Genomic DNA, 24,269 nt, shown 5'->3' with positions numbered 1-24,269 from the left:
TAGTAGTGTGTCCACACTGAAAATTCCAACAAAACATTCCAACTTCCAGTACTCAGATGATGCATTTACTTAACCAAAGAAAAAAAACTAAGTGTGGGATTTTGGACACTATGCAATCAACTGCCGCAGCTTTTCGTACGCCATAACAAAACTTAAATTCATACACTAATAGAGTACATCATACATCAGGACACACTGTATTCAAAGTACACATTTTCATTTGATCAGTTCTTGCTTTCCCTGGAAATCAAACCCATTACCTTGGTGTTGCTGGCACCATGCTCTAATATATGCTATGCTGACTATGCTAAAGAGATTTTGAAGACACAAAGTTTATGGTTCAAACTGTGCAACAATGTATAGAAACCTAAAAGCCAGAAGCACTTTTGTATTAAACGTATTTTGAAAAAAACAAATTAACTTGGCTAAGATGAAAGATGGCTGCCACCCCTGCCAGTTGTAATTTTTTAAGAATAACCTACAATTTTGTGTTTTCTGAGATGAGGGGCTTCAGAAAATGGTTCTATAAATGGAAAGTGAGTCATGTTGCAGATGTGCAGTCTATCTGAAAAGCTGCTTGCAGCACATCCTGCATTTTTTCCACAAAGGTCGAGAAACTCGAGAAATCAAATTTTCCTTGATCTTTCCTTTGCTTTTGACATATGAGAGGTCTTTGTACCATTCAATTATTCTACATGTTTTATAACCTAAATCGTTCCCCTTAGCTTTTAGTTAACCAAGATACAAAAATAGCTCATTTGGATATTGTGGGATCTGTGACATCACACGGGGCAAACCTGTTGAAAAAAAACAGCATATGCTGGTTAGGTACAGTATGTTTTGAAGCATGGCTGCTGGTTTGAGCTGGTTTAAGCTAGTTCTTAGCAGGTCATGAGCTGGTTTAAGCTGGCCATGTGCTGGTCCTAAGCTGCACATGACCAGCTAAGGACCAGCTCAAACCAGCAGCCATGCTTCAAAACATACCTAACCAGCATATGCTGTTTTTTTTCAACAGGGAATACGTTTGGAAATGGCTGTGTCACTATAAGTTCCACCACAACGGATACTTACTGTAACACCACCATATTAAGCCTAACATTAATGATGCTATAATCTCCACCTTAACTTCTGGTTTAAAACTGCTGGTCTGGCACTGCTGTCCTGAATCTGTGACATTTGAGCCTGCAGCTCTGTATTATTGTCTACATACCATAAGTGAGAGTCACACCGCATCAAAAGTAAACAGAACCCATTATGATCAATACACTGGATACAGTATCTAACGTATTTCATGCACTAGAGCTACTCCTGACAACAGGACAAATGGATGAGTACAATTTAAGCAGCATCTTTTCATCTGCACAAACCTCAGCTGGACTGTAAACTGATCATTTCAGACAGAGGGCCAGGATGAGGGTTAAAAATAATCATTTTTGCAAATATGACTGTTTTTTGGCCAAAAAAATTAATAACATTATATATTAACCTCAAAAAACATAGGTATTAAATAAAAAAAAAAACTGTCATAACCCCTTAAACATTCTTTTCCTCAGATTTGTCTTCCGACAGTTTTAAAATGTGCTAATTTAATTTGCCCTTAAATCTGACTATAAAAACCACAAACATACAGCATATAACATTTAATATCATATTGTGCTGAAGTACAGCATTTAAGCCAAACCACATGTGACCATGGAGGAAATCAGAATTGAGTCTTTCAAGAGTTAAGATAAATAGAAACATTGGGTCGACAGATGACTGGCTCTGTTTAGATTTAGCATATTAGCAGGCTGTTGTGGCGAAGTGCTATGCCAACACACCCAAGTGGTTCAACTCAGAATGTATTTCTGGGTAAATAAAGACTCGGCATAAAAAAAATAATTAATTAAACAAACATGTGGTACACTGGGTGTGTTCTGTAATAATAATAATCATCTATGCAGCTAATGCAGCTAATCGCTAATTACAGTTCCTTAAATGTAGCCATTGGCTTCACACAAAATTCACTTCTAAACGTTGGTTTGAGACCAAAACAAGTTCAATGTTTCAAAGAAAAATTCTATATATAAGGGAGAATCACCTTTTAACCACTACAAAGTACTGTGGTAGTACTACGGTATCAGAAAATAATGCTACGTTGATATGTACCATATCACATGGTATTTATATAAGGTACTTCAAAAAGTATCATGGTATTACTATGATATATCATGGTAAAATCCAAATACGTTTTAGTAAGTAAAATACTAGCTGATTATAAAATGTAAAACAGATTTCGTACAAACACACTCATCAATGTTTGACAGTAATACACATTTCAGATGGTTTCATTCAAGTTCATCAACTGTGAAGTCTGCTACAACTTCCTGCTTTGGTCTCTAAACCTGACCACATCAAATTAAAACAAACTAGTGGAGTGTCCCAAAGAAGCCACAAGCCATTAGATTTGCGCATGTATGTAAGAATGTTAATTCAACGAGACACGCTCTTGCAGAAACACAAACACAGACTTGACACTGAAGTGCACACTGTTGTCCAGGGCCGTCGGCAGAGACCTCACGTCAATGTGTGGAATGCAGACACTCATTCTCTCAGCCAATCACATGTATATGGACTCAAAGAATGGCACAAAGGAAGAGCAACAGAGCAACAAGTGCTGAAAAAGTGAGGGGCAACTGAAATATATTTATTCCTGTGTTCAAAATAACAGCATTTATTTAAAACAGATTTCTTTTGATCAATTCAATGCATCCTTGCTGAATAAATGTATTTCTGTCATGACAACTCTTGGAGTGATTTGCGTGGTAATGTACATGACAACGTTAATGTGTTTGGTCTTGGCGGAATTGATCTGCTATGCTGCTGCTGTGGCGGCGGCAGAGCAAGTACCGAGACTTGCTACTGCCAATACATCCACAACATGCTGCTGTGAGCATGTAAGAAATACTGCTGCTGCAAATATAACATACATGAAATAACCCCCATAGCATGATCACCCCGTAGCAAATCTATACAGGTGGAGCTGGGGAAGGTGGAGGGTTTCTGAAGCACGCTGCAAACTGCTACAGCAAGCACTAGTCATATATCTGAATGTTGAGCAGCCGATACAAGAGAGAACCAATCAGCTGTGTCGTGTAATAATGAGGTCATTATGTCAGTTTGATTTAGACCTATCGGACTGCACCATCTAGAGTTACATGTCAGAACTTTGTATTTATTTATTTTTAAAAATGGACAAGAAATAAACTTTGCATGGCACTTAAAGTCCTCATTTAAATGTATTGCTCTTTGTAATGTAGAGTACTTTATTTCAAATGGGCTCTTATAGTTTAGCTGCATTGCATCAGGTCACATGCATTCAGCGTAGACACAGTTAAGCATTCCCACCTGCACCTGCTTACACCATGTCCAACATGTCCCAAAAGCATGAAATGACAATAACACCTGTTTTGAGTGTACTGAATCTGATGCACGGCACAGCCATCTTTAAATGGGGGAAATCATCTCTGTTATTAACCGAGTTTCCATAGTTTAATGTGGTTTAATCTGATATTCAAGATGTCTAAGACTGTCCCATGCTTCAACATGGGATAATATATCATACATACAACATACAACTGCACTGCATTCATGTCTAAATGAAAAGACTTCAGTACAAATTCTTTAAAAATATTTATTTTGATAAAAAGTCAAGATTTTAATTACATTCTTACATATGAAATATCATGTATTAAACATACATACAAGTGTTTGTGCTCAAAAACATTATGTATGTAAAATAACCAATCATACATGTTCACTCCCAAGTGGATCTACATGTACATGAAAGCAGTTATCAACATGTGCATTATTTGTACAATTAGTTAGCATCTGAACACTGTTATTGTTAAGGGTTTTGTTGACTCAAGCTTTCAACACAGCAACATTGATCAGTCGAACCAAACAAATGAGTTTATCATGGCACAATGAATTAGGAAGTGCTATAATAAGAGCTCTTGTTATTGTTAACAGTACATCACAAATCTTGCTTTCTGCTGATATTAGTAAGTTTTAGTGAATCGGTTTATATTCGATTCTTCTTGGACTTTTCTATCCTCCCTCTCATATTCCATAAGCTGTTATTATCTTTCAATAAACTCAATTTATCAATGACAACCATATGACTGTATAATAATATCATTATAAAACTTATTGGCTTTCAGGACAAACAGATGAATGTTAGCAATGATCCTGTTTCCCTAACAGTTTTCCAGCGTGAAGAGTTACAGTTTGGCTCGGAGAGATCCAACCACAGGTTTGTCAGAACAAAACTCGGCCCACCAAGATGGCCGTTCCAGGACGTTCTTACCCTGCATGACTGTAGACCACAGGTTTTTGTAGAGCTGAAACACATGAGAAACAGAGAGATACTGCACAGAAGTCCTCACAAAGTCCTTATTTACAAAAAGCACTTGCACTGCTGGACCAATATAAGGTCAGGCCATGTACCTTACTATCACTAACACCTCTACAATTCTATTAAAACCAGGATTTCTGCAGGTTTGATGAAGGAAAATGTAAGACTTTAAGACTTTTTTTAAAGGCCAAGTAAAGAAAATTCAAGGAAAAAACTGAAGGGAACATAATACAGAACATATTCTCTTAATGTAAATGTCTAGAGAACACACGAGTTGTATTAGCTACACTTCAAAGTTTGAAAACATAACTTCCAACTGATCTCCATTACTTTTAAATTTATTTTACCAAAAATAATTATCAATACCTTTGCTCCCAAGTTATGGAAATAACATTTATCATACTCCTGATTACACTTAAGTGCAGTGTTTTTTTTGTTTTTTGTTTTTTTTGTCTTGTTTTCTAATACACACATTCAAGATACATTTACTTAAGAAACAAAATCACATAAGAATTTTTGTTTTTCTGTGGAATTGATCAAAATTAAGTTCATAAAAAACAAGAATCGTGTTAAATTTTTCCAGACTTCATTTTACATTTGCATCTCAAGTAAATGCCTTTTGATTTAAGGATGTTTAGATTTTTGTATTGAAAAACAAAAATACTGAGGAAGACATTAATGCATGCATGCAACATTTAATGTCATGACTTCATGAATTTCTGTTCTGATTTAAGACTTTTTAAGACCCACATAAACCCTGTAATAGTAAAAAAAACAAGCATGTGGATGGCTTTAATAAATAAGTCTTTCCTTTTATCAGAACCTCACATGAGCCAGAAAATGAACTCACGGCCAAAGAAGAGTTCATTTTCAGTAAACATCTCCCCAACTGTAAATATGAAGTGTCTCACTCAGCAGGGGATTCAGTATAAAGGTCTCTGTGTCAGTGGGGCGTGTATGTGTGTGTGTGACTGCTCTGCCCTGTCTAGTGTTTCAAAAAAGCTGTTTTTTCTTAAACTCAGAATGTATGGCCTGCCAAACAAGTGCTGAGAGAATATGACTGGAGGAATGAGTCAGTAACCATAATGTCTAGTCAGAATCTTGTTTCTAAAGGGATTTAAAACACCCTTTAGGGCAGTACAATGGAAAAACCCTCCAGATTTTCCAATTGCGGGAAATTAGTTTGTTTTAATTAACTTGTCTGCTTTTTTTCTTGCTGTTTTGTGAAACGAGGAAATAAATCCGCCCAAATTGTTGATTTTATTAGCTGATGTTGACTTTAACCCCCTTATGTGACACATTAAGATGTAATATTTTCCAGTAAATATTGCATCATCACTAGCTGTTTTTAATAGACTAACAAAAAAAAATTCTGTTTAGAAAACACCTTTTTATATGTCCAAATCTGTAAACAACATGTACAACTTAAAGTATAATTATGTATTTTGTTTTCCATAAAACTTCCCTAAATACTTGAACAGTACTTTTGAAAATATATAATAAAAAATGATGTACACTTACGTGAATACACAAGAATACAGTCATAACAGTGGCTTAAAAATGTCTTTAAATGTGGATACACATACACACATTTTTTTCAATGTTTTTAATGTTTAAAAGTCTCTTATGCTCTCCAAGGCTGTATTTATTTGTTAAAACATAGTTATTAAAAAAAAATTATAATTTAAAAGAACTGTTTAAACATTAAATACACATGAAAACACACATGCACACACAAAAAAAGTTTTGAGGTTACTTTGCTAAGACGTCTGTGTGAACTCAAAGGAACTGACTGCATCTAAAACCATCCACTAAAAATCACTTTGCGACAAGTTGATTAAAAGTCACTGAAAAAACAGGTAAGAAAATACTTTTTTGGAGTTACTGTAAATTAGATGATCACTTCTGCAGCTTTCAAAGACATTTGTCTACAATAAGTGATTCCACAGTCACAGTGGAGGACTGGCGAGTCCTCTTCCTCATGTGCACATGTGTGCCTGTGTTCTCTTACCTCACCATCTGCTTTGCCAATGGGTGAGTTCAGGATGAAGTCAGGAGGAGCAATCACATCAACCAGCGCCACAGTATCGTCCTTCAGCTAGACAGACAAAATGAGAGGGCACCTGCAATGTTGAAGCCTTCCTCATGCACTTATAAGTGAGGGTGTCTGTAACTGAACTACAGCTAAAACAACACTAACCTGCCCACACAGAGTGAGAATGGCTGTGTGGATGAAGTCAACCGGCTGTCGACCAGAAAAATAACCTCCTAAAAACACAAATACACCAAAAAACTCAATAAGATGTTTTGGTAACACTTTATTTCGAGAGTCCACTTTAGGCATTCTACTGACTATAAGTAACTTTGCAAGTACATCAACTGATTCTACTAACCCTAATCCTAACTTTACAATCTACTACTACTATAATGAAAGTTAGTTGACATGTAGTTGCAAGGTTACTTATAGTTAGCAGAATGTCTAAAGTGGATTATCAAAATAAAGTGATTTTTAGTAGCAATTTATAATAAGGTTCCGTTTGTTAACATTAGTTACCAACATTAGTTAAAGTGAACTAACAATGAAATAATACTTCTAAAGCATTCTTAGATAATGTTAAATCAAAAGTAGTGTCTGCTAGCATTGTTTAATGGAGTTGAGCTAACATGAGCTAACAGTTATGTTTTTATTACCTAATGTAATAAAGAATAAGTATTGTATCAGATGCATTTTTCATTGCATTAACCTTTTTTTAATGTTTTGAAAGAACATTTTATGCTCATCGAGGCTACATTTATTTGTTAAAAATAGTTAAAACAGTAATATTGTGAAATGTTTCATTTTAAAATAACTGGTTTCTATTTGAATATATTTTAAAATGTAATTTATTCCTGTAAATACATTTTTAGCAGCCATTATTCCAGTCTTCAATATCATGTGATCCTTTTGAAATCATTATAATGCTAAACAAACATTTCTTCTTATTATCAATTATCAAGGTAGTGTACGTAAAGGCTAGAATACACTACGTGATGTTTAAAATTGGAATAGTTTTGAAAATGCTAGGCATCATGCACAAAACTGGACATCATACACTAAACTTGCACAGAAACACGTGCCTTGTTCCTAGGGGACGTATGACAAAAATGAAAACAATACATGTTCTAAATATCAATTGTTTGATATCCTCGACTGGATTTAATCATAGTCTGAAGCTAAAAAACCAGAGTATGTGCCCATCATACACTACGCAATTTTCTACAAAATCTGTCAACCCGAATCTGCAGATTGGTTCTGAATTGAGTCAAATTGTCCAGACAGTAAATAAGGGCAAAAGCTGTGTAGTCTATTCAAGCCTTAACACGTCATCATTTGTGTCACACAGCCAGCGCCAACAGACATGAAAGGAAAAACAAAGAAACCATTGCAGAGAACAGTGGTTTACCTTGGTACAGGATGGCCATGTGGTTGGTGAGGGTCCACAGGCCATAGAGAGCACAGAGACGCCCCAGCACTGATCTGAGAGCAGCTGGAGTCTGTTCATCCTGAATCAGATCATGGAAACGCTTCAGCACTGTGTGCTCAATATAGGCGATAGCCAATGAGCGACAATAATACACCTACAGAGAGAGAGAGAGAGAGAGAAAATTTAGAGGAAGAGTGAATCCAAGGACACAAACTCAAACATATATATCTACCGAGACTGTTTATGGAGTTAAGGAGCAAATGAAGACAGTTTGACCCACATAAATCACAAGCCAGGTCATGACAGCACAATGACAGTCATGACACACAGACGAGACACTAATTGGGATGTTTATAGAGGGGGGGGAATTAAACGAAAAAAAGCTTAGCAATGTGCTTGTGTTTGTGTCTGGTTGCTAGACAGTGATTCTCTGTGTTTGATGGTTGCTGGGTCAGTATTATGTGTGAAGGAGGTCTGTTTTATTAATTTCTCTCTAGTCCTCACTGCAGGTTTTAAGATAATTGAATCAGCCACATACCGTATCCTGCTCGATCACATTCTCTATTCTAGTTCATGTCACCAAAGTGCTCCAGTTCAACTCACGTCTCAAGGTGGAGATGCTCACTGGACAGTGTCCAAGCTCTACTCATTATATCATATGACCTTTAACTGACTGCTTGTTTTTGGCTGGACTAGACTCTCATAAAACACACATAACACACCCACAGTGACCCCAAATTTTTGAACCACGTTTATAAAAAAGTATGTCATGGTATTACCAAGCCAAATGGAATATATTTTAAAGGAATGAACACTTTTTAAAAATAAAAGTAATTAAAAAACCTTATTTTGAAATGGTAAATGTATAAGTGTCCAAATAATTTTCTGGGTCACTGGATGTGCATGTGCTGTAACTGCTGTGTTTCATTACTGTGCTGAGGTCAGATTCGGTCTAACTGTGATACTTTCATATAATTTGAAACGAGATGCGAGTAGCTTTCACACTTCCTGCATGTGATTCTGACCCTACGGAGCACATATATACGGGTCTAAATGAATCTGATATGGCAAAAAGGCTTTAAATACTTCAAGATGTGGAGGTCAGACAGCGGCCCTTTGAAATGCCCAGTGTGATGTAGATTTGTAGCTCGGTGGAATATATATTAAGTAAGGGATAAGTCTGAGCCAAGTGTCTGCTCAATGTTTAAGGCATGTCTGAGGAACCTGAGGTCTGTTTTATATTAGATGTAAGTCATAAGTGGAACAACACTGTACAGAAGGTATTAATGGGAAACCTAGGGTGCACTATCCCCACAATTCAGCCTGATACTAAAATATGAACAAAAACAGCATTCCATGCACTCATGAATAACAACACATCTAAAGGTGAAACATGATTCTTGATTGGATATCTACAGTATATATCATAACTATAACTTTCAGTCAAAAGTCTTTTTGGTGACTTTTCTTTCAGCGCATGTGTCGTGGTTGTCTAGTGTGAATTCGTGTAAATTGGCCCAGCTTTTGACATGAGATGACTGACCTATATACAGTGGATAAACACTGTGGTTTTGATGTCAAAAGCATTAACAGAAATGTGTACACTGAATTAACAGTCAGAAGGCCAGGTGTTTATACATAGAGTGATATTTGGTAATGGTAAGAGAGAGAGAGAGAGAAAAAAATGTGCAAAGTTACTAAAATAAAAAAATCTCGCTCTTTTTTTTTTTACAAATACATAAAACATCAACAACAAACTGTTCTATTGAACTTGCTATTCTTTGAAGAATCTTGACAAAACGTATCATGGTTTCCCGAAAAATATTAAGCAACCATTTTCAACATAGATAATAATAAAAATGTTTTTGAGCACAAAATCAGCATTACAATGATCATGTGACACTAAAGAGGGGCATAATGACTGCTGGCAATTTTCCTTTGTCATTACAGGAATAAACTACATTTTAAAATGTAATTAGAAATAAATACATGAATACAAATAGAAAACAGTTAGAAAACACAAGAAAACGGTTATTTCACAATATTACTGTTTTCACAGTATTTTGATCAAATAAACAGGTGAGCATAAGAGACTTCTTTTAAAGACATAAAAAAATCATACGACCCCAATCTTTTGAACTTAAAAAAATGCATAACACACACACAGTCACGGTTCTGTTTAGTTCGTTTCACCATTTCACCAGTTCGTTTGCATGTAAACACACTCAGTGTGAGGTACAGCTTAAGGTAGCTGAGTAATGTGTTTTACAAACTTATAGCATACCTCATCTCCCTCTGAGCTGCCAGTAAACATACATGACATTTTAAGGTCTCATGCAATGAAAGTCAGGATTAAAACATACTTGGCTGTTGTTTCGTGCCTCAAAGTCTCCCAGTCCAGAGGACTTCTCTTGAAACAGCTTCCTCTGGCTCTCACCCAGCAAGAAACACACCAGCCACTTATATGCTGCCAGAGGCACTGAGGACACAACATCAAATGATATAATGACATTAAAAAGATGGACGAAATTGACTAAGAGTCTGAAAAGAATAATATGACGGCTTCAAATTAAGTGGATATTTTGTTTAACATGACTGTTAAAACAGACTGAATAAAGTGTAATGGACTGCAGCTGGCAAACTATTTTCACAATTATGTGGAAAGGGCAACAAAAAAAGGCCACTTAATAAGATTAAACAAATATTGAACAGATATTGGATTTATTGTTGGAATGGGTCTGTTTTGCAGAGGTTTGGTGCGCACAAAGATGTAATCATGGATTAGGTATCTGGGTGGGGACTGTGACTAAAGAACAAGAGGTCTCGTGTTTTGGATGGTTGAGGTTTGGAAGCATTTCTTCAACTCATGACTCAGAAGTAACCCGAACTCCAAGTCAATAGAGAGATGAACTTAAGTGCATTCATGCTATAGTAACAGCATGAACAGATGAACACCGCAAAATCCAAACCTTCTGACCGAGACTATAAAGCTGTGAAATTTAACCTAATCAGTACAAACTAAGACATCCACAACATCCTTAAGATTTAGAAACAACAAAACTGCTTTCCCATCTTATAAAGGAACTAATAAATCAGAAAACAACCCTCAACCCTCTCTAAATATGAAAATATGTTTGTTATGAAACAAAGGTTGTGAAACAAGACCACACAGACTGAAACTCTATTCAAATATCTTCACTACACTCAATCAAGCAAATAAGTTCTGAAGAAATGAGTGAGTATGATAAATATTTGAAGGCAAATGTCTATGTTGGTACTGATGTGTAAAGCGACATTGGTTTGTTCTTGAATATTTTTTTCCCTGTTTGGAGTTAGATTCAAACGGTCTCTAGACTGTCACTGAGACTTCCTGGCCAAAGATATTTAAAAATATTCTAAGCCCAAACAGTTATGGGTTTAGTCAAAACAACATCTCAAAATAACTCTAGTCAGGCAATATTGCCAAATCAATCAATCAATCAATCAATAAAAAAATAAAATAAAATATATATATATATATATATATATATATATATATATATATATACACAGTATATATTAGTGGAAATGAGCATCTTTGGCATTAATGTTTTAAAAATATCAATTAATATTTTTATATTAATTAATACTTTAAAATTACATATTAAGGTTTGGAAGGACATGAGGGATGAGTAAATGATGACAGAATGTTTGGTTGATCTATTCCTTTAGTGTGTCATCATTTAGTTGGCTTGAAACGGACTGATTCAAGTCGTGGACTATTATAGGTAAAGAATGAGAGCATTCAAAGTCTTGACGCAAAACAGCTGGGATGAAAAACAATATTAAAACCGGTCTAGCATATGAAAACTCCCTGGACACTTGTCACATGATGCGATAGGTGACAAAAGTCAGTTAAAAGCCAAGTAGTCCACTCCCTATCCTCGTCCAATTAAAACGAGGATCCTCTGACCCCTGTAACCAGGCAACAATGAGTTGAGTCACCAGCTGAGGAATGATGTCAATAAAGAGAGCAGATGTTTAGCAGATGTGCAGCTTGGTTCAGGATGTAAGGAGTAGTCTGCAGCATCAAGGAGCACTTTTAACAGTAAACTACACAAAAACACAGCGTGACGCAGATTCTCACATTCTCTCTGTGTGCGGTGGAGGTGCGACAGTTTATGTGTTAGATAATGTGCTCAGGAAAAAAAAACACTGTACACACAAACATTGTGGATTACACAAAACCAAAACCATAAAAGTGGGATATGAAAACGACACAAGGCTCATTTTGTTTATTTGGTTTCCTCTGAGCGTAAATGAATAATGACTCCATTAAACAAAACTAAAACTTCACTACAGCTAAATAACAGAGATGAACTAGAATTGGATTTCTTGAGGAAAACACCAGTGCTTCAAAAGAAAATGATTAAAGTTTGGGTTTGTGCAAATTCTGTATTAGAACTACAAAATGTGAAAGAATCAACACATAATTGCAACACTATGCTTACCATTTTTATAAGGTTAAAGAGAAAAGACCAAGCTGTTATAATATTTTTCATTTTTGTAACTGTTAATAAATGCTAAATAAAAACATCTGATAAATTGCAGTTTTGGCTGTTATGTTAAATAACTAATTGAAATTATCCACAAAACAAAGTTTGAATGGAGTCTAAAAGAAGAAAAAGAAGAGCACCAGGAGAACAGAGGTAGCTGAGGTGAATGCTAGATGAGTAATGTGGCTGGTGTGTGCGGTTGTGAAGAATGTGCATATATGTGTCCCTGTCATGGAGAATGTAGTGTTAATGTAGCGTACCGGCTGAGTTCATGCACTCTTCCACTGAGCCAACTGTGAACTTGCTCTGCAGAATGCTGTTCATGTCCTCTAAAAAGTTCACAGTCTCAAGAGGAGATTCAATCCTTCCTTTACCTTGATTGAGGGAGAAAAACATCTATATCAGACACAAACAACATCATATCAGACACAAAAAGCATTCTTCATATTCTGCATACCACTAAAACCAAAATGCAAAGAATGCTCTGGATGTCTTGGTTAACAAACACATGACCACTGTCATTACTTCTTCCTATTTAATAATTCTTGACAAAACTAAAAAGAAGAATACATGTTAAAACCCTCCTCTTGTGTTCAAAAACATGGCACCATTGTGTTGTGTCAAATCGACTCACGTTTAATTTTGCCAAAAATCGACAATATGAAAAACACTAAAGATTCATGTAAAAACAGAAAAGCTCTATTGTGGCTTGTCTGATCCTAGAAATATAATATATGTTACAATATAAATATAAATTATGATAAATGTAATAATTCCCATCTATTTTAATTAGACCCACATATTTAGCTGCACAGACACAAAACAAAAAAAGTATGTTTTATTTTTTTTGTCATGACTTTTGCAGTGACTATTTACACACTGAGGTGCAAATAACTACAAGCCTGTATAAATAGTATCAAACATTATTTGTACTTAGTGTGCGTAGTATTTATTGTTATTTGCACTTCCTGTCTTTTTATGTCATGTCTGGTTCTCAGAACCTTGTGAGGGTAAAATTAGTTTCTCACACGTCTTTTTAAGTGCTGCAACAGTCTAGTAACTGCGATCCAAACTAACAACCAAAAAACAACCTTTGGCAGATTGATTGTGACTGTGAAATTTGACGACATAAAATAAGAAACAGGATTTTCCTTAAGAGTCCTCAATTTTGGAAAAATTTTGAGTCTTAATTTTCAAAAGATCTAATAATGTATTTTATATTTTAGTGTCTGAGTGAGCTACAATAAAGGTTTTCTGTTTTTTATTTTCTTTGCTGCTTCTCAAAGCGTTGAAATTGTATGGAAACCAACGGGGGTCACAACAGCCATAAAAAAAATGTGTGCAGCCTTTCTAAAACACATCTATGTGTCCAAACTTTGCATGCACATTCATGACCCAAAATGAAAAATATGTAGACAAAACAGTTTAACCAGTTTAATCTCAAGCAGTATGAAAACTGAGTGTGGGTCAAATGAACTCTAGTGTGTAGAGACCTTGCTGTTTGTGTTGAAGCCAGCCGAGCAGATAGTTGCTGGTCTGCTGCAGGAGGACGTTGTTATCACCCTCATATGTGCAGTTTGGGTCGTTGTCATCACGCAGTTCTCCCAGCCGGTTCACTTAACACGGAAAGATAAACAGATTAACAGATAAACAGAAGCTGACAAAGTTCTTTTGATATTAGACTTGGTGTTTATTGCATCTATTAAACATTTAGTTTATGAGGATTTTAAAAATTCCTCACTGGCAAGATAACCGTGTCCTCCACAAGCCTCTCGACATTCCTGAATGCATCGCTGGGCTGTCCATGATCCCAGAGGTTTACTAGCACACGATATGGCATGGATCTCTCTGCCCAGTTCAGCCTGAGGAGTGACACACACAATCTATATGTGATCAAGACTAGAAGATTTATTGATCAAGACGATTTAAAAAAAAAAAAAAAAGGAGTTTAAGAATGTTTCATCTCAGATAATCATCTCAGATTTCACGGATACTTGTATATTCAGCATATCTAAAACATCTTTAGTATGATGTTTACCTGTCTGTCGCTTTTGTCTTTCATTAAGAGTCCAATTTGAAATTCCACAAAGTTCATGAAGAAGGACCTGGTGAAGTGCTCCATTGCGTACACCGCTGCCAGGAAGGGAATAAGACGCCATTGCTGCAACAGAGGACGAAGCGCAAGAACATGAAGGGTCAAAAGACGAGCAGCTCAAAAAATGTGCACACACACTTAGTTTGATCTATGAAATTAGTGTAGAGTATAAGTAACCTTCAGTGACACCCTGAAAACGTTATTTTGGTTGCACCTTATGTACACTTACAGTGTATTTACATAAGAAAGTACTGAACCAAAAATATATGTAAAATAGGATTTTTTTTATACATTATTCATTAATTAAATTTATTTATTATTCATTATATCATTATTTTTGTAGGTGACTAAAGTAAAACTAAATATGCTCACATTTGATTTTAAATTATTTTAAATGTAATTATTTTTCAATTATTTTTTAAGTTTAAGTTTTTATATTTTTAAAGTAAATTAAGGAAGAAAAGGAAGATGTAGTGAAAGACATGTCATGAAATGTTTCCACTGGAGAGTGTCAGTATTCTGTACCTGTAGCTGATATTCCAGCACTGGAATCTCCTCGTCCTCTTTGGGCCCAAACTGTCTGCGTGTGGCAGAGAATCGCACAGCCACAGTCACTGCAAGCTTCAGATTGAGCAGTGCCATCCTTGTAATGCCCACCCTGCCTCCTGACAGAGCCCCTAAAGATGCCCCAAACCGCTTATTGGGGTCCTATAAAGGTTTACGGTTAGAAAAAGACAGGATGGAAAGAAACACGATGAAGTAATTGAAAACACATAGCAGAGATGACTAGACCAAACCACAAAAAAAGAGACAAAGAATGTGAGGAAAAAGGAGGGCAAATTATATCTCATTGATTCATATTCATCTTCTCGCCTCTGTTTGTTTTCAGAAAAACCCCTTTATGTCTTTCTGTCAGTAATATTGGCTGATGTCCTGGCTTTCCCTGTGATTGAAAACTCCCTGTTTGTTTGAAATGAAAGCATAGGGATTCCTTCTCGCACATCTTGCATAGCACAGCACAGCTGCTGGAATAACAGCTGCTGCACCACTGCTTTCTCTTACTGCAGCAGGAGTAAAGCGTTGCAAGATGTCCACACAGATACACACAAAACAGCTCTATTTTTTCCTACATTTAGTGCATTAATGTTGAAAATGTATTAATAAATGTGACCCTGGACCACAAAACCAGTCATAAGGGTACATTTTTTGAAAATGAGATTTATACATCATCTGAAAGCTGAATAAATAAACTTTCCATTGATGATTGTTAGGATAGGACAATATTTGGCCGAGATACAACTATTTGAAAATCTGGAATCTGAGGGTGAAAAAATATCTAAATATTTAAAATGAAGTTCAAATGAAGTTCTTAGCAATTCATATTACTAATCAAAAATTAGGTTTTGATATATTTACAGTAGTAAATTTACAAAATATCTTCATGGAACATGATCTTTACTTAAAATCCTACAATGTATTGTTGGCTATTGCTACAAATATACCCGTGCTACTTATGATTGGTTTTGTGTCCAGGGTCACAAATATAGAAAATTAAAATGAACAAAGATTAATAAATGCTGTTCTAATGTGTATGTATATAAACTTTTTTGTAAACAGATTATTTTCACAGTGTAAATGCAATAAAAACAGGCAGTATATGTAATGTTTATTAAGCATTGCTTACTTTAAAAGGTGAAACGTAGCGTCCGTCAGGCGTAACATCTCCTGTTTTGTTTAGCAAGTTTTCCCGAGGTATCCTTACATTGTGGAATACAGCAAAACTGACAAAAAAAAAATCATTAATTTACAAATGATAACATTTTTTGTTAAGTGATTACAATGAAGAATAACATTTTCATTAATATGAACAGAAAGATATATTAAGGAGATAATGTGAGACAGATATCAGATGGATATATTCTTTTATGGTTTTCTTATAACGCCATCTAATGACCAAATACTGTAATCACAGCAGATCGACAGTCCACAGTCTAGCAGTAAACTCACCCATTATCCAGTCCGTTCTGACCCAGTTTCTTTCCCATATCCCCGACCATCACTCCTGGCATTGCCAGCAAGGTCTTTGGATCTCTGACCTAGAAATTTAATTACATTAAAACCAAATTATTCACAGCTGCTCTAACGAGACAAGCAAATGAACTGAAAAATGTATTTTCACACATACTTGGACTACAAAAGAGTGAAGGCCGTGGCATTGCCCATCAGGGGTGTAGAGCTGTGCAAATACGACTGAATGAGTGGCCGTCTTTCCCAAGTTCCCCACCCAGAACTTGGCTGCTTCAAAGTCTGGAGAGTTTATCACAAACTCCTGCGGATTTCAAAACAACATAAATTAGCTAGGGCCATCTAAAATAAGTAAACAGAAGGAAGGAATAGCAAAAACCACAATAAGAAAGCTTTTATAATGACAGGGTATACCTATAGGCGAGTCATTGACAGACTGTGATTTGAATTATTCAGATAACATATAAACACTATGAAATATTTAGTATGGTTTCTAATACTTCAGCTATCATGAATCAACAACGAACAATTGTATTTATTACTCTATGTGAATGTTAACTTATTGATTTGTTGTAGCTTTATTTATTAACCTAGATTAATGAATCAACAGTCCATGTCTCTTTATGATTTGAAATGCCATGTTTGTATAATCTCGTGATATGACTGCAATGTGTTCAGACTTGCATTAGTAGAGGACAGGTTGTTGAATCTAGTGCTAGAGTATACTGGAGTACCTGAGTGCTGGGGTCATATCTGGCTGTTGTCCTCATAGCTCTCGTGTTGCTGCCATGGCTCAGCTCTGTCAGTGCAAAGCATCCAAATGTCTAAACAGACAGACACAATATTAATAAGTTGTCAGTGGCTCATGTGGTTTGCCATGACTAATGTCAAAGGTAACTCGCTGGTTTGTGTACACACGCAAATTTGCAGCACCCTGGAACTTCCTGTTTATGGTAATAATGATAATGAATTTTGACAGTCAAAGCCTTCATTTAACCCTAGTAAAAAAAGTAATATATTTAAAATACAAGTATAGTTAAAATGTATAAACATATTTACTGACACATCGCTCGAGATTGTACGAGGATTGTACAATCTTTGAATAATATCTGTCTTTACCTAAAGTATACTTGCAGTCGTTCCACTTTAGCACAATCCAAGTTACTTCAGTATATCTATAGTTGGATTTCAGCACTACTTCTGCACAATTAAAGTGCATTAAGTACAAAATTAGTTGTTCCAATTTAGCAGACTTTATGTATAACAGTTAAGTATACTAAAACAAAATTGCAAGGTATTTTTATTAAGTACATAAATATATAAATGTATTTGTACTTAACATGAAATAAATGTATTTTATATACATTTTAGTATTTATTTTTCACTAGGGAATGTATCATACTATTATACTTTGAGCAGCAAAATATGATAATCTACAAAAGAAAATAATAAGCTTATGATAATCTTTCATTTCAAATAATTAACCGCATTTTAATGGTAACAATTTACAATAAACTTCTTTAGTTAACTTTAGTTAATGCATCAACTAGCATTAACTAACAATGAACTAGTACATTTGCTACAGTATTTATGAATCTTTGTTAATGTTAGTTCATGAAAATACATCTCTTCATTAACAGTGCATGTTAGCACAGGTTCATTAAATAATCTTAACAGATACAAGTTTTGATTTTGAAAATGTTTTATTAAATGGTGAAATTAACATATGATTAATTATTGCTTTAGAAAAGAAAAATCATTGTTAGTTCATGTTAAATAATGTAATAAACGTTTGAGTAGTGGGTTTTGTAAACTAGTGACCATCTTTAAAAAAAAAATGCTAAGCAACCATATTTTCTATAAATGCATTGAGTGCATGTTTACTCAGCACACTGAACTTGACAAGTGTTTAGTTTAATTTTTATGGCTGATATGGTTTTATATTTGTTGCATGCCATAAGAAACAGATATCATTTACCATCATTTGCTCACAGTCCTGCACAAACATCAAGTGTCTCTGAGATCCTGTTTGCGCCACCGTGGCTCCAAACATCTAACAAAAATATAAAAGGTTTTTAAATTAAAAAAAAAAATCATCACAAAAAATAATAAACACTACTGCATGGAATTTTGTGAATTGTCAACAAAAAGACAAAATATTACTTCAATTACTTCCGTGTGAGCTTGATCCATTCCAGAATGGGTTCATTCTTAATTCATAATTTGTAAGGATTACAAACTATTCTTGGAAGGTTAGTGTATTAAGCTCCCACATTTAGGGGTCTCTAGAGGGCATATGAAATGGGCTCACCCCATTGTTAAGGAAGTATTTGGCTCCCAAAGACCAGTCATACATTCCCAGGCAGTCATTGAGAATTGTCATCTTCCAGGGGTTCTGCATAACGTCATCGCGTGTTACAAAGTCATACTTAAATAACTGTTTACAGCGGCGGAAGGTGAGCTCTCGCTTCTGCTCCACTGGGATGTCCTCACCAGGCTGCCGCGCAAAGAGCGGGTCACTCTCCAGTGTTCTGAACACATACTGCTGCTCAGAGAGAGAAACACAAGTTATCTATATCAATGACTGGGGACTAGTGATTGGAGAAACTGAACTTTTGGAAAATCTGAATCAAATGTATATAAATGAAACAAATGATCAAATACAATGAAAGCTAAGCCTAAAAGTCATGTATTAAAAGTTCATTAAATTAATTAAAATTAAACTAAATTATAAAACTGTTAAAACCATTAGACATTTATTCATGAGTTCACCAGATCAAAAGTATCTAGTGGTAAACTATCAGAATTTTTAAATGCTTTGAAACTAAAGTTTGAAATAGAATAACGTAACAAACCCTTGTTTGCTTAAATCACATGACTTGGCAAGTTTGAAACAAGCTCTGAACCACTGATTCGAAACAAAAGATTTGTAAATTAATCAAAGCTTCATGAAGCAGCATTTTAAAAGCGCCCATCCCTTCACTCAAACTGGTCAAATAAAGGAAAGAGTTTGAAGAGTTTTCTTTATACAGTATGAACTAAATGGACTAAGCACACTATATCCATTGGGTTGTTAGTACAGATGTACTGTCTGATAAACTTTTACTTTTTATTTATATTGGTGACACCGGTCCAAGTTACAGTGGGGCAAAAAAGTATTTAGTCAGCCACCAATTGTGCAAGTTCTCCCACTTAAAAAGATGAGAGAGGCCTGTAATTTTCATCATAGGTATACCTCAACTATGAGAGACAAAATGAGAAGAAAAAAAATCCAGAAAATCACATTGTAGGATTTTTAAAGAATTAATTGATAAATTCCTCGGTAAAATAAGTATTTGGTCACCTACAAACAAGCAAGATTTCTGGCTCTCACAGACCTGTAACTTCTTCTTTAAGAGGCTCCTCTGTCCTCCACTCGTTACCTGTATTAATGGCATCTGTTTGAACTTGTTATCAGTATAAAAGACACCTGTCCACAACCTCAAACAGTCCAACTCCAAACTCCACCATGGCCAAGACCAAAGAGCTGTCAAAGGACACCAGAAACAAAATTGTAGACCTGCACCAGGCTGGGAAGACTGAATCTGCAATAGGTAAGCAGCTTGGTGTGAAGAAATCAACTGTGGGAGCAATCATTAGAAAATGGAAGACATACAAGACCACTGATAATCTCCCTCGATCTGGGGCTCCACGAAGATCTCACCCGTGGGGTCAAAATGATCACAAGAACTGTGAGCAAAATCCCAGAACCACACGGGGGACCTAGTGAATGACCTGCAGAGAGCTGGGACCAAAGTAACAAAGGCTACCATCAGTAACACACTGTGCCGCCAGGGACTCAAATCCTGCAGTGCCAGGCGTGTCCCCTGCTTAAGCCAGTACATGTCCGGGCCCGTCTGAAGTTTGCTAGAGAGCATTTGGATGATCATATGGTCAGATGAAACCAAAATATAACTTTTGGTAAAAACTCAACTTGTCGTGTTTGGAGGAGAAAGAATGCTGAGTTGCATCCAAAGAACACCATACCTACTGTGAAGCATGGGGTGGAAACATCATGCTTTGGGGCTGTTTTTCTGCAAAGGGACCAGGACGACTGATCCGTGTAAACGAAAGAATGAATGGGGCCATGTATCGTGAGATTTTGAGTGAAAACCTCCTTCCATCAGCAAGGGCATTGAAGATGAAAGCGTGGCTGGGTCTTTCAGCATGACAATGATCCCAAACACACCGCCGGGCAATGAAGGAGTGGCTTCGTAAGAAGCATTTCAAGGTCTTGGAGTGGCCCAGCCAGTCTCCAGATCTCAACCCCATCGAAAATCTTTGAGTCCGTGTTGCCCAGCGACAGCCCCAAAACATTACTGCTCTAGAGGAGATCTGCATGGAGGAATGGGCCAAAATACCAGCAACAGTGTGTGAAAACCTTGTGAAGACTTACAGAAAACGTTTGACCTCTGTCATTGCCAACAAAGGGTATATAACAAAGTATTGAGATGAAATTTTGTTATTGACCAAATACTTATTTTCCACCATAATTTGCAAATAAATTCTTTAAAAATCCTACAATGTGATTTTCTGGATTTTTTTTTTTTTTTCCTTCTCATTTTGCCATAGTTGAGGTATACCTATGATGAAAATTACAGGCCTCTCTCATCTTTTTAAGTGGGAAAACTTGCACAATTTGTGGCTGACTAAATACTTTTTTGCCCCACTGTATATTGTGTATAATTACTATATAAATAAAATGTGTAAAAATATATTTGGAATATAAAAATCAGGAGTTTTTAATTTATTATATGATGTTACTTATTTATTGTTTATCTACATAATAGTAATCTTACTAAATGTGTACTTTTCCTGGACAAATAAATCAAATAAAAATAAAAGATCAGCAAAACATAAACATCTTACCTTGAATGCTATGATTTCATCGCCCTCCAGAAACCGCAACATTTCCTTCCAGCTGAAGGATGCTTTGTTCCTGTATATATCTAGGGGACCTCTGGGAAGGTCGGGGATGCCCTCATCCATGTTCTCTCCCAAAATGTATTTAGCATCTGTGATGGCTGGTGCACTCATGTTCTGATACAAAGGCACTTTAAAACCTCCAGGAAGAAGAAAAAACAAACATGACCAAATCAATCATGTTCACAACATAGATAATGATAACTGTCATGATTTTCTGAAGGAAAGAAAATTGATATTGCAGTAAATTATGCTATTGCAGTTGCAGTATGTTTAGTATGTCTGAATCAACCATTCCCCCTTGTAATGACATTCAGGTTAACAATCAATATATCAGCATATTCCTATGCTACCCTTTCTGGACACCTGGAACTGTAAATTATTTAATTGCACATTAATATGCTATAGACATTAGCTCAGATTTTGCAGTGTTTTCCACTTGATTAATGTATAATTCCTTTCATAAACTTTATTTATCATTTGCAGGATTGAAAAAAATCTGTGAGGTTAATACCTGTGATCTAGTTATCAGGCCAACTCAATGCAAAGTTCAATGTCAGTTACAAAACTTGCTGTCACAAAACAGCTCAAAGAGCAACACATTTTTTAGGGGGGGGGGGATTTAACTTGTTTATGTAGAACAAAAATGTTATGGCACATAATATTTCTTCCTGTATATACATATCACAATACATGTTACAATATCAAAATAAACAAGAGCACCTCCAGCCATTTATTATTATTCTAGCAAGCTAGCGAAAGTCATTTCACTACACACGAACAGTAAACAAAATGTTTTAAAAAGAGCATTGTTTTAAAGGTGCCGAAGTTCCTGCTTTCATGTCATTAGTTTGAACAGTGCTGAAATAACATTTGTCTTACCTTGTTCAATAACCGCGAGACTACTGCACTCTGCGCACTGCCCCTTCGGAGGAGGAAGTGCTCACGTGACCACATACAACCAATCAGAGAAGCGCTGCTGCTTAAAGGCGCACTGCACCGAAAACCAGTGTCATAAAGGTATACCTGAGGGGTGTGATGCCTTTGGGATTTTTAGTTTAAACCAACAGGTGTTCTCAGATAGTGGAAATATTGCAAGGCAAGGCGATTTATATTTATTTATACAGCACATTTAATACACAGTGATAATTCAAATTTTCGATAATTCAATACTTTACTATAAAAGATAACTGTTAAATACGAGACGAACTGAAGAATGAATAAAATAACAATAAAAATAAGAAATTTAAATTGATTACAAATAGATTACAAATGTATTTGAAACATTTAGAAGAAAAGAGATAAAATATACTAAAGAAATAAATAAAAGACTACAATTATATTACTACTGTTAAAATATTCTGAAATTAAGTAGGCTTTTTCTGCCACACACAAAGGGTTCTGTTTTGAGTTGTCATGATATATTGTGTACACCAGGGGACGCTGTTATGTAGCTTTGCAGAAAGACACGAAGGGTATACTGTATGCATCCGTGCACTGCACTTCCTTTATTAACTTCTTTTGGGTCTTGGATTTTCAGCCTGTTAACGGGGATTTTTGCCATGATATGACTCTTGACAACACCAGAAAGGGAACTTTGGAAAGAAATGTAAAATACAGAAAAAACTTGTAAAAAACTTTGTAAAAAACTTTCCAAAGAATCTCTTTAGTCTTAATTATTTATTATTATATTATTATAATATATTATTTTAAATGGTTCTCTAAAATAAATAAACGGTTCTCTAAAATAAATAAATAAATAAATAAAAATGTAAGTAAGTAAATAAATAAATAAATAAATAAATAAATAAAAGAACTGCAGTCTCACTAATATTGTGAGCCTCTCTGTCATTTATATTCAATGCCACCAAGAAAACAACACAAGAATCTCACAACTACATTAAAGGCTACACTGAAATATTTGTGGTGTAGACACAATTTTCACCCAGAAATTGCCAGGAAATTGAGGTGGCAAGTAACACATTGAATTAATTGTATTCGAAGTAGAAAGACTGATGTTTGTTTGTTTGTTTGTTTTTTTTACATCAAAAATAATTTTTTACAGTGTAGTAAAGACTTAAATCAATGTTTAAACTCTTAATTAATAAACCATTCATTTTATTACACTTTATATGTTTTAACATAGATAATAGGGGCTTCACACAGATTTGCGATTATGACCTCACTCTTTCTCACGGCCTCTCATCCCTTCTCTTCCTCTGGGCTCACTCGATCCCTCTCTTCCTCTCTGTTTGTTCCATGGGGAGTAATGACACAGTGGATAATTTTGTGACCCACTTTGTGCCCCTGTCAGGCTTAAAACACTGAACTCAGAAACACTAAACAAAAAACAGATAGACATTAAGCATGCATGGGTAAGCAATAACTCCGTGAAAGCTTTCTGTGTACTATGGGCAAACGTGCCAACATAATAATACAACATGGTTGAAACAAACAAATAATGGCCTTATTTATACTTATACAAAAAAAAAAAAAAAAACTCCCTCTCAATTACTACAGTTCATGGATGTACAGGTGCATCTCAATAAATTAGAATGTCGTGGAAAAGTTCATTTATTTCAGTAATTCAACTTAAATTGTGAAACTTGTGTATTAAATAAATTCAGTGCACACAGACTGAAGTAGTTTAAGTCTTTGGTTCTTTTAATTGTGATGATTTTCCAATTCACCAATACCAATTCACTATCTCAACAAATTAGAATATGGTGACATGCCAATCAGTTAATCAACTCAAAACACCTGCAAAGGTTTCCTGAGCCTTCAAAATGGTC

The 24,269-nt window shown here is 35.4% G+C and overlaps 1 protein-coding gene across 1 annotated transcript; it reads right to left on the bottom strand.

The window, feature by feature from the left end:
- Positions 1–3,671: 3,671 nt before the first annotated feature.
- On the bottom strand, positions 3,672–22,497 carry acox3 (acyl-CoA oxidase 3, pristanoyl). Its single transcript, XM_058782948.1, has 18 exons — positions 22,360–22,497; positions 21,424–21,617; positions 18,827–19,060; positions 18,494–18,568; positions 17,250–17,339; positions 16,676–16,819; positions 16,498–16,586; positions 16,175–16,271; positions 15,016–15,198; positions 14,434–14,556; positions 14,137–14,257; positions 13,889–14,011; positions 12,656–12,769; positions 10,224–10,339; positions 7,840–8,014; positions 6,597–6,664; positions 6,408–6,494; positions 3,672–4,382 (listed from the first exon to the last, which is right to left on the bottom strand). The coding sequence occupies exons 2-18, from the start codon at positions 21,589–21,591 to the stop codon at positions 4,263–4,265; spliced, it is 2,127 nt and encodes a 708-aa protein (XP_058638931.1). The 5' UTR covers positions 21,592–21,617; positions 22,360–22,497; the 3' UTR covers positions 3,672–4,262.
- Positions 22,498–24,269: the final 1,772 nt, after the last annotated feature.

Source organism: Onychostoma macrolepis, chromosome 07, assembly GCF_012432095.1.
Source record: "Onychostoma macrolepis isolate SWU-2019 chromosome 07, ASM1243209v1, whole genome shotgun sequence".
NCBI lineage: Eukaryota > Metazoa > Chordata > Actinopteri > Cypriniformes > Cyprinidae > Onychostoma > Onychostoma macrolepis.
The sequence above is the reverse complement of the archived record's forward strand: the minus strand, read 5'-3'. Positions and strand labels throughout refer to the sequence as shown.